The sequence below is a fragment of the Pseudophryne corroboree genome, chromosome 4 (assembly GCF_028390025.1).
Source record: "Pseudophryne corroboree isolate aPseCor3 chromosome 4, aPseCor3.hap2, whole genome shotgun sequence".
In the NCBI taxonomy this organism is placed as follows: Eukaryota; Metazoa; Chordata; class Amphibia; order Anura; family Myobatrachidae; genus Pseudophryne; species Pseudophryne corroboree.
Window position 1 is genome coordinate 747,167,889 of NC_086447.1, and position 12,291 is coordinate 747,180,179.

The 12,291-nt window shown below is 40.1% G+C and overlaps 1 protein-coding gene across 2 annotated transcripts in view; it reads right to left on the bottom strand.

Moving 5' to 3' along the window:
* Window positions 1–12,291, bottom strand: part of RRBP1 (ribosome binding protein 1) — a 139,561-nt gene that overhangs the window by 61,081 nt on the left and 66,189 nt on the right. For both annotated transcript variants that reach the window (XM_063918137.1, XM_063918138.1), the window contains exons 6-8: window positions 9,869–9,987; window positions 7,524–7,677; window positions 935–1,073 (exon numbers count right to left, since the gene is read on the bottom strand). In XM_063918137.1, the coding sequence (XP_063774207.1) occupies window positions 935–1,073; window positions 7,524–7,677; window positions 9,869–9,987 (412 nt within the window). The remainder of the gene's footprint in view (window positions 1–934; window positions 1,074–7,523; window positions 7,678–9,868; window positions 9,988–12,291) is intronic.

Here is a 12,291-nt window from a genome sequence, read left to right on the forward strand (position 1 = left end):
GTGGTGAAATAGCAATGCATACAGTGTACTGCACATCACTGATATGTCTGCATACTACTTTATCTATTTGGATTAATAATGGCCTAGCCCAGTCTTTTACCATTTTCATTATTTGTCCAGTGATGCCCTTATTACTCGGTATTAACTGGGGCCAAAGGTTATTACTATACATTTATATGTATATTAGGGTAGGGGTACCCGTCTCATAGCAGCAGAAGTGACATGGGGGGTAATTCCAAGTTGATCGCAGCAGTAATTTTGTTAGCAGTTGGGCAAAACCATGTGCACTGCAGGGGAGGCAGATATAACATGTGCAGAGAGAGTTAGATTTGGGTGTGGTGTGTTCAATCTGCAATCTAATTTGCAGTGTAAAAATAAAGCAGCCAGTATTTACTCTGCACAGAAACAATATAACCCACCCAAATCTAACTCTTTCTGCACATGTTATATCTGCCCCCCCTGAAGTGCACATGGTTTTGCCCAACTGCTAACAAAATTACTGCTGCGATCAACTTGGAATTACCCCCATTGTCCATATAGGGAGTGACTCTAATTTACCTACCAAAGACACATTGGGGGTAATTCCAAGTTGATCGCAGCAGAATTTTTGTTAGCAATTGGGCAAAACCATGTGCACTGCAGGGGAGGCAGATATAACATGTGCAGAGAGAGATAGATTTGGGTGGGGTGTGTTCAATCTGCAGTCTAATTTGCAGTGTAAAAATAAAGCAGCCAGTATTTACCCTGCACAGAAACAAAATAACCTACCCAAATCTAACTCTTTCTGCACATGTTATATCTGCCTCCCCTGCAGTGCACATGGTTTTGCCCAATTGCTAAAAAAAAATCCTGCTGCGATCAACTTGGAATTATCCCCATTGTCCATATAGGGAGTGACTCTAATTTACCTACCAAAGACACATTGTCCTCTCACCTGCCAAGCTCTTCTGCTCTCCTTTGGCCTTTTCTGTATCTGCAATGAGGGTTTTGTAACTGGTCTGTGACCTGCGCAGTTCTTCACTCATCTCATCCAATCGTTTCTGTAATGTAGTTTCACTCTCCTGTTGCAAACTCTTAAAAAACAATGGGAAAATAAAGCACATACAGTATTTAAAAACATAGAAAATATAGTTGTAAATCTTCAGGATGTGACAGAAATATATTCAAGTTTTAGAATGAGCAGTAACAGATTTTTCTAAAACAGAAAAAATAATAATTATGTTTCCAAATTACGCAAAGATAATGTGAAGAAATACAAACAAGATTTAGGGGGATATGTACTAGGTAGTGATAAGAGTGGAGAAGTGAGCCAGTGGCGAAGTTGCCCATGTCAACCAATCAGCATTGAAGTAACATCTATAATTTGCATACTATACAATTATACAGAGCTGCTGATTGGTTGCCATGGGTAACTTCTCCACTGGCTCACTTCTCCACTCTTTTCACTACTTAGTACATCTCCCCCTTAGTATAAACAATTTCACAAACAACACAAGAAAAATACGAAAGACATAGGGGGAATACAATTAGCCACGAAAATGTGGCAATTTACCGCCATCTAACTTTTCGTGGCTATCACACGAAAAGTGTCTTTTTGTGGATATGTGCACACCTGCAATCCGACCACTTCAATTGCAAATGCACGAAAACCGGACTAGTGCGATAATTCTTACTGGCAAAACCAAAGTGTAGCTGAAAATTGGGAAATCTGTCTGTACCCCCCAAAAAGCCGAACTAATATAGGAAAACAGTATAAAAGTATATCAGTGGTCATAATAAAAATATTTCGGATACTTTTAAATTGTGCCAAATGGCTGTTATATGTATTTAAAAAAATATATATATATAACAATGATAGAAAGCAAGTGTTCCACAAAATAAGTGCTCCAATTAAATAAGGGGTACATAAAAATGGGTATAAAATATATTTGGATAATGTTAAGCCACTTAAAAAAAACTTCCAAAAAAACCCTTGTAACTTCCAACTGCAAGCCTAGTATACCTGTCCCATACCTTGTACCCAAATTTCCAAAATGTTGCACTTTTTTACAGAGTGTCCAGGGGTTCTGAACCAAATCAGTTTTGCCTTAAAATATGATTTTTTTCTAACTTTTCACCTGCTCAGGAGGCGGAGAAAAGAAACTTGCGGTAAACCTATGGAGAATTATCAGCGATAATTTTATTTCGACAAATAAATAACGGCTTTTTGTGGGTCACGATAAAATCCCTGTTTTTATCACAATAACAGCATTTATCGGCTAACCAAATCCCCCCTTAAGGGGCATATCTATTACAATTTGCATCTCGTATGGGATGGGATAAATTTGCCTAAATTCGCATTTCGATACTTGAATACAACACAAGAATGTATCAAACATTGCATGCAGGGACAGGACTTGCAAGAAAGGCATAGCAGATCCAGAGAAAAGCCTGCATAATGCCATATGAAGGTGGCATTATTATCACTGGTTTCCCTCTGGTATTTTTTATCAATTTTATTTGAGTAAATTGAAGTGATCACATTTCTCATTACCAGTATGGGAAATGCAATTTGCTTACTAAAAAAAAGGTGATATAAAGGGCTTGGGGGAGCATTTTGTGAATTCTCTAATTGCCTTTTCATACATTTCTATTATCTACAATTCTGTGATACTAAAACCATGTGAGAAGAGTGTGAAAATACCCATTTTCACATTATTTAGTAGAAATGATCTAGCTAAATAGTCCCATAAGTGATAAATTGTATTTGAGGCATGCTAATGACTAATTTCCAAAAATTATCCTAAATACTAAGGGGTATATTCAATTAGGGTCGAAAGCTGCCATCTGTCGAAAAGACAGCAGTTTTCGACTTTTTAAGGTCGAATCGTGATTCGACCTATTCAGTCCCCGCTATTTTTATTCGACAAGTCGGGGAATTCGACTTGTCGAATAGTACGTGAATCGGCGGTATAGCTGCCGATTCACGTACTTTTGAGGGAAACGGGGCCACATTCGACAGGATTTGGCCCCATTTCCGACCATCTCAGTCCGACATAAAAAAATGTCGGACTGAGATGAGGGACCTTAGAGGAGGAGAGAGGGGAGAGCTGCGGGGAGACGGGGGAGAGCCACGGGCTTTCAGGGGAGAGCAGCGCTCACCGCAGTGTCCACCCGGCTCCAGCAAGTGAGGTCACGCTTGCTGGAGCCGGGTGGACACTGCCATGAGGTCTGGTGGCTGTGAGACATCCTTTTGCAGCGCTGTGCTGTAGCGCTGCTCTCCTCCGTCTGCCCGCGGCTCTCCCCGCTGGTCTCCCCCCTCTCCTCCGCTCACAGGTCTCATCTCAATTCGACTTTTTTTAAAGTCGAATTGAGATGGGATTGAATAGGGGTTGTCGGATCCATTCCGACAAATGCATGTCGGAATGGATCCGACCCTGATTGAATATACCCCTAAGCCGGTACCAGCAAAGCATTCTATACTGGCAACATGTACATGAGCCTTTTCCAGGGCACAAAACTCCTTCCACTACAGGAGCCCCCGGCAGAGAAAGAATAACAAGCATCGGCACTAATAAGATACCTGAAAAGCAGCGGCTCCTTGACACAAACTAAAGCCACCTAGACTTACTGTATCAGTAAGACATTATTCTAGAAGACCTCTGCACATTGCTTCACCCAGTCCCATCGAAAGGAGACACCTGGTTTCCAAGGACAAGTTTTGTTACCACACTTTTACTACATCGCATAATATCACTCCATCAGAGAACTGGAGCCAAGTGAGCTCTATACAACCATTGCCATTGAGGTAATTTTTTTGATAGCAATACAATTTATTCGCTCTGTTTTTGTTTCACGACTTATTAACAGTATCACACAAATTACTGCTTTGACCAAGGTGTTGAGAATCCTAGTTTTGGCCCTGCTAACCCTCAGAGGTTCACACACATTCCTTCAGTAAAATCACCCCCCTTTCCCTCCTACATGCTCCCCATCCTTCATATTTTGGCCACATTGTGAATACTCTCACCTGCCACCATCCACCAAACAAATAAAACATTCACAAACATTCCCATACACCACAAATACAGCGTTAGGAACCCCCACCTTTTAATATGAACTAAATGTACTTTGGGAGATGAATCAATATAAAGAGCTAAACCCTGACTAGAAAACGCAAGACTGACGTCTGTAGACCAGGATTACATGGTAGCCTCACGGATATTAAACTGGAGAGGGTAAATATCTGCAAAGGTCCAGGATCCCGGCAGTCAGGAGGCCGATCCCAGAATCCCGATAGCTGGAATTCTGACATCAAGGTAGCGAGACCCATCACGCTTTGGGCCCAGTGGCTCGCCACACTATTATGTTTTCCCTCGGATGGTGGCGTGGATTTTGACTGCTGGCATTTGCCCTGTTTTCGGGATTCCAGCATCGGTATTTCGACCGCCGGGATCCTATCGTTCGAAAATTAACTATGTCCATCTGCAAGAACACAGTTTGGTCAGGAACGGCCCAGCATTTAACCATTTACAGCTTATAAAGGCCCTATACAGGAAAAATTTAAAAAAACAGGACCAAAACCCTATCCAAACTAGGGCTGCCCACAATGGACTGCTTCACGGTCAACAGGATGTCATGCGATCAGTGCAGAGAACAATCAGGTATTCTCTGCGATGCAGCTGTTGTTTTTTATAATGTTATACATTTTATTTCCTTTTTTCCACTGTAAAGCTTTAAAAAAAGATTGTTGTTTGTAAAAGTTTGTTAAATAACTTTGAAGATTTACAATGGAAAATGAAATGTGATGTGCAAAATGTCCTAGAAACACAGCAGATGGAATCTGTAATTTACTATAAACAGCTTGGATATATAAGTAGCACACTGAAGAGGCATTTTCCACTAACAATTTATTACAAAACACTTTAGATTGGTTTTATGTTCTGATTTAATGCATTTACAAGGTGACATTTGTCGGTATAGAAGACTATTATATACCTTGTATATTTCTAAAAATTAGCTAATTTAATATTACTGGTTATGTATTAGACTGAAATAATATGCACTCATTTATATTTGAAATCTTTTGAAAAAGCTAAAGAATACTTGAAGAAGGCTTGAAGCACAAAATGCACTGTGTAGAACTGTGATCTGTGTGTAAAATACAATTATCTTTACATTTAACACTTATTTTCTTCTTAAGGGGAGAAATCAATTAGCCGCTGTAATTTACCACAGGCTAATCGATTCAATTAGCCCCAACTACAGCCCCCAGGCTGCACTTAACAGGGATTTCTGCTTGGGTCTGAGCAGAGCCAAAAAGAAATCCCTGCTAAATAACTGTGCACCCGTTAACACATCGGCCCGTAAACTTATCCCAGATTCTATGTGTTAACGTCCAATAGCAGTGCAATTTATTGGGTGAGAAAAAATGTCTTGAATCGAAAAGCCCAAAGCCCGAGGCTACCACCTTTTTTCACGCTCGGTAAATGACCTTATGAGAGTATTCAATTATGGTCGGAAGCTCCAACAGGGCGGAAAGACAGCACTTTCCGCCAATCATCGGAACTTTCCGACACTTCAATATTCAATTGAAGTACCGTTCTTCCGCCCTGTCGGAAATTCCAACAAGTCGAAAGACAGATGGATGAGCGGAATCCATGTGTTTTCCATCCCACAGCAGTCGAAAAAGGTCCGTTTTCGACCATCCATTTTCGCCTATAAGAGGGACGAAATGAATAGTCGGAATGGGAGGGGAAAATGGCGGAAACGGCCCGCTACTGAATAGTGAAGTGACTTTAATTGAATATACCCCTTTATCAGGAATGTTTTTATTATTTTCACAATTTTTGTTTAGAAATCACAATAGTAGAAAACCCAAACAAGCATTCAACAAATTTTTAACACTTACTTTCAGTTGAATCTACTATAACTTATCTACTTATTAACTCAGAAACAAATCATCTAAAGTGCTTATGAAGGCTCCTTATGCATGATGCAATCTAACTATCAGATACTCATTAAATAGTAGAGAAATGAAAATGATGGGGGGAATTAAATTATCAAACATTGCATGCAGGGACAGAGTTTGCAAGAAAGGCAGAACAAGAGGGAAGCCTGCTTAACACCATCTGAAGATGGCGTTATTATCACAGGGTTCACTCCGGTATTTTTTATCAATTTTATGTGAGTAAATTTGAAGTGATCACATTTATAATAACAAGTATGGGAAATGCAATCTGCTTACTAAAATATGGTGATATTAAGGGCTTGGAGGAGAATTTAGCAAATTCTCTTATTGCCCTTTCATACATTTCTGTGATCTAAAATAATATGAGAAGGGCATTATTTAAAAATAAATTGGCCATAAAAACAGCTTTACTGCCATTTTTGCCCAATACTTTTTGTGGATAACTTAATTGCAGCCCATCCCCCCCCCCCCCCTCCCCCCCTCCAAAAAAAAAGAAAAGAGTTTTTGGGCAAAAACATATAGGATTGGGGCTAAGTTCTGAGTCACTTATCAGGGATTTTGTTTCACCTACCATTGGGCAGGTTGAAAAAAAAATCCTGATAGTGCCAGCTTTTGGGGCTAATTGGATAGCCCCCAGGGGACCAATTAGCTGCGGTAAATTACTGACGCTAGTTGAATTCCACCCTATGCCTTCATTTTACTTTAGAATTATTGTTTTTATATTCCACATCCTATAACATTATACTCTATTTCTCATTAGCACAAAGTCGACATGTCTTAATTATCACCATAACCAATATTGCGTATCTTTTACATAACACTTAGTTTTCCAATTTCAAATTAAACAAATAAAATACTTTCATGTGTGACGAGAATAAAGGAAGACTACAAGAAGAAAGCATGGTAAGCAAAACAATAACGTTTAAGAACGGGAAAATATTGTAATTTTCAGTCCTAACTAAAATCTTTATAATACGGTTTACCTGGCTACAGAACCCCTCCCATTGGCTGAACTGGTTTAGAACTAGACCAATATAGACCACTCACGAAGGGCCTGGATAAGAGGCGCATGCAGCGGCAATGTCAGGCACAAGCGGCCAATGCTTTCATTCAGCGCAAGCGTCCAGAAGGGGAATGCTCTGAGACGCAGATTGAAATTGCACGCAGAAAGATTAATTTTAAGTGGGCGTTCCTGGGAGGTAACGCCAGGCGCGGTGTGTCGCTAACAGAGACTGCATTTAAAAATGCAGTAGCGCTGACACAAGAGGCCATGTTTAGATGACGAAATTGTACCTGCCATATAGCTGGTGCAATCTTTAATGCTGCGACCAATGGTGCAATGATGGTGCTTCTTAGTCTGTGCTGATACGGAATAGCGCTGCTGCCAGAGTGCATGTCAGTAGGCTGAGACTCAAGCACAGCATTAGCATAAAGACACAGGTGCTGTTGTGGAAAAAGACACAGCCATATCCGTGTACACATAATCAGGCCCAGTGTCATGGTGTCCTGCACTAGGTTCCACACGAGCAGTAAATCTAAATGGATCTAAGAGAAGGTAATATGGTGGTCTTACCTGTAGTTGGGAAACCTGCTTCTCATACCCAGAGATTTTTCCATCCAGATTCTTTCGCCGTTGCTCTTCTTGCTGCAGAGTTTCTGACTTTTCAGTGAGCTCTTTGGATAGTTTGCTGCATTCCTGACGAAGCTTAGCTAGTTCAGCATTCTGCCTAGAAGTGCAGCATGTTACTATTACTGACACTTCAATGGCACTGATGTATTGTATAGCATGCACTTATAGACATGAGTGATTAGGAAAGCTAGTAATGAAAAAATGGGGTTTTGCTAAATGAGACATCAGAAGAGAGATAGAGGGGTATATTCAATTAGGGTCGGATCCATTTGTCGGAATGGATCCGACAACCCCTATTCAATCTCATCTCAAATTGACTTTTAAAAAGTCGAATTGAGATGAGGGACCGGAGAGGGAGGAGAGGGGGGAGGGGGGGGGGGCACGGGTACAGCGGCGGGCAGAAGGAGGAGAGCAGCACTACAGTAGTGCTGCAGGAGGTTGTCTCACAGCCGCCAGACCTCACGGCAGTGTCCACCCAGCTCCAGCAAGTGTGACCTCACTTGCTGGAGCCAGGTGGACGCTGCCGTGAGTGGCGCGGCTGTGAGACATCCTGCTGCTGTGCTGTAGCGCTGCTCTCCCCTGTATGCCCACGGCTGTCCCCTGTCTCCCCGCGGCTCTCCCCCTTCTCCTCCTCTGGGTCCCACATCTCAGTCCGACATTTTTTTATGTCAGACTGAGATGGTCGGAAACGGGGCCAAATCCTCTAGAATTTGGCCCTGTTTCACTCAAAAGTACGTGAATCGGCAGCTATACTGCCGATTCACGTACTAGTCGACAAGTCGAATTCCACGACTTGTCGAATAAAAACTAATGGGATTGAATAGGTCGAATCACTATTCGACCTTAAAAAGTTGAAAACTGCCGTCTTTTCGACAGACGGCAGTTTTCAACCCTAATTGAATATACCCCAGAGTGAGAGAGATAGAGGGGTCTATTTACTAAGCCTTGGTCGGAGATAAAGTACCAAACAACCAGCTCCTGTCATTTCTCAAACACAGCTGTGACATGGCAGTTAGGAGATGATTGGCTGGTACTTTATCTCCATCCAAGGGTTAGACCCCAGAATTTGGTAATGACAAATAAGTGGGAAAAAGTTTGTCATGGAATTAAAAGCATGATTGTAAATGACACAAGGATGTTGACAAGATAAAAGTGACATCCTGAGGACATAAAAGGCTAATGGATGAAAGATATTAATCAGCGTTGAAGTGGGGAATACCCAAGAAGCTTTGTGGTCTGTAGGCAAAAATATATTATCTCTATTCAAGTTAAACTTAATGAACTTCACATCAATGTCAGGGAGAGTGTGAATGACATGAATTTGTCCTGAAAAAGATTATTGACTCCATATACTTTTGTTAATTTCTCCATCGTATAACCCAAAGAGGCAATATGCAGATGAGGCCAAAAGAAGGACTGCTTGACATATATGACATATTCAAGAGCAAGAAATTCCAACATCTATGGGAAACACCTGGGCACAGTGGTCAGCCATAGGTTGTATTCCAACCAGAGGACCTGTCTAAGTGGAGATTGTATATTCTACCATGTTGGGTTGGGTATCATCTGGGAGCTCCGGCTTCCTATCACAGTCCAAAAACATGCTGGTAGGTTAAATGGCCACTGACTAAATGAGTTATAGTGTGTGTATATGTTCATGTATAAAGGAATTAGATTATACAGTAAGTGCCAGTAGGTATGGACAGATGTGAATAATTAAATATACTCTGTACATCACTGTGTAATAGGATGGCACTATATATGTTTATATAATACATATATAAGTCTCGATAAAAAAGCGGATACTCTGAAACGTCGGCATCAGACCGCTGTATGTATATATATATATATATATATATATATATATATATATATAAATAGTGTGGCACGCGCAAGTGTTTTGTGCACTGGCGGCCACTAAATGGTACCCATCTAGTGTTGCTCTGTTCGGTGCGCACAGCTGTTATATTGTTCCGTCATTTTGACTGGCTGGCAACTAGTATACACATAAATATATAAATCCTGGTAATAAATACACAACACCTAATATTTTGTCAAATTTGTGCTTTAGCATACAATGGATGACAAAATTCAGTATATAATAAACTGCCAGTAAGGCAACACTGTATAAATCTACATATGGAGGTAAATGTATTATGTGGTGCTTTTGAAAGCCACAGGGCCTTTCACAATTTCGGCCACTAGATTTAAAGGGGCAATCATATTAAATGTAAGAAGTGCCACAGTGGCTAGTAAGTGAGGACAATACATGAATCGCTTATACTTACTTGCTCTCAGTTTGGCTGGTTGCCTGGTTTAGGGCATCCCTTAGAATAGAATTCTCCTGCTGCAGACGAGCAAGCTGCGCTTTGGGGCCATTTTCAAGCTCATCTTGAAGAGTCCGAATCTGTTTTTTTACAACAAAAAGAGAAATCTAAATGTGTGACAACTGACAATACAAAACCAAAAAACATAAGAAATCACTGACATATTGAACAGCAGCATCCCATTGATGGGCTGATGGCACTGGTTTCCCACCAATAAGAGCCAGGAGGGGACAGGGCTGTTCTCACTGCAACCAACCCTGACTGCCTCCTCTGGATTCTTTACTTCTATACTGAATGCTGTATGTCTATAGAAAAGACATGGGTGGTACACACTGGAATACTAAATGGTGCATTGTTCAGTGCATGCGGGCCTCTGGGTCCAGACGGGCTCACACCACACACTCATCTTTAATTACTTACCTCTCCAGAGTCCAGCATTGGCACTGCAGCTGCAGCAGAAATCACCATGCTAGATTTCTGAGATCAATTGGGGCTGTAGATTGCAAGTGTATGATAACAATCAGCAGATTTGCAGACCGTTTCTAGTAAACTGATGAGCCTTTCGAGATTGACAGATCTGTATTTGCTGAAAATTATCTGCAAATCACTGAAAAATATCTGTAATGTATGGGAGCAGATTTGGTGAATTTGGGTATCTTTAAACTGGGGGAGGGGGGGGGGGGGGGGGCGGGAATCAGTGAATTATTTTTTTCGACTGCTGATGTATGCTGGCCTTTAGTTGTGCTCAAAAAATTCTGTACAGTATTTCAGAATATTCTGTATTTGCGAATTTGGGATATGGGAGACTGTATATCTTGTCAAAAGTATATTTTTCTACAAAATAGTTTATTATGAAAAAATATGTTGTACAGATAACTAATTTTGTCAATGCTTGTAAATATTTTTGCGCTTGGCCACACATTTAATTATGAAAGCAAATGTGTTCCGAAAACATAATGATTATGGAACACAAATAGCTTTGTTAAGAAAATTTCATCACAAAATGAAATGACATGTACAATAACATTAAATCAATTTTGTACAGGGTTGGAAAAAATATTGTTTAAAAAATAAATAAATAAATACTTTTTGTTGTTTTAACCAATTTTTTTATTCATGCTTTAATGAATTTTTTTTTAATCATGCTTATTATATTAATACTGTAAAACACTACTATGTATTAAAAACCTTAATCAACCATGTTTAATGGTGTCTAACATTAATAATCCAACGTTATTAGGCTTTGATTTATTTTACATCTTTCAATAAAACATTTTTTTTTACAGCTTATTATTCCTATTACAGCTGAATATATGTAGATAGACTAAACATAGTAATACATACAAAGTACACTCAGAGATAGATGAAATTGAAAACAAGAACAAGTTAATGTTAAGCATTAGTCATACTTATTACTTATTCTAATTAAATAAATCTGAATTATAATACAAAATGGAAAATGCAAAAGCACTTTTCAGAGAAACAAACACATATTTGGATTAAACCAAAGTGGTTTTAAACCAGCCAACCCTAATTTTGTAGTGCACACATTTGTGTCAAATAAATGTGATAAAACATAAAATGCTAATCATTATTTTGTAGCATAAAATCACGTTTACAGCAAAGTCATCTGTTAGGCTATAGCCAGTAGCCACAACTTAAATACAAAACAAGTACTGTTTCATTCACTACTTTCTGCCATACTTCAAGTGGTCATTTTGCTCACCAAGTAACTATAATGTGTATATGATAGATGTAGTTTTCAGAAAAAAACTAAAATATACCCCAAACCAGACTTTGTGCAAATTATAACAAACCAAAAAGCCATTTAAAGCTGATTGTCAAGTAGAAAGTGTAATGCCTGCTTGCTATGTCTGCCTTACTGGTTCTAACTACTATTTACCCCAGGACCGTCTTAGCAGCAGTGTAGGCCCCTGGGCAATGCAGTGCACTGGGGCCCTTACCCATCCTCCAGCGGTAGTGGTGGAGGGTGCTATCATCAGCAGCTTTGATGTCCCTGTGGGTGTTCTATCTTCCGCTCAGAATGTAGGACCTTGGGCATTAATTTCTGCTAATTACTCCTTTACTGCATAGATGTGGGAGATAGGGCGGGAGGAAGCACACTAAAATGTAGAAGGGGGCATTGGGCTGAATGAAGTGCCCCCGGGTGCATGACTTTTAGGGGTGTAGGGGGTGTTTAATACACAGGGCAGGGGTGGATAGTGGATTGGGCTCAATATTCATCATATTCCGGTGGGAAGGCAGCTTTCTTGGCTGCAGATATCTCCAGTTCCTGGAAATAGATTTCTTATCTTTCTATGGCAAGAAAAAAAACTAGAGCGTCCCACTTTTCAGGAGGTACTGGGTACTTGTGGATCAGAGTT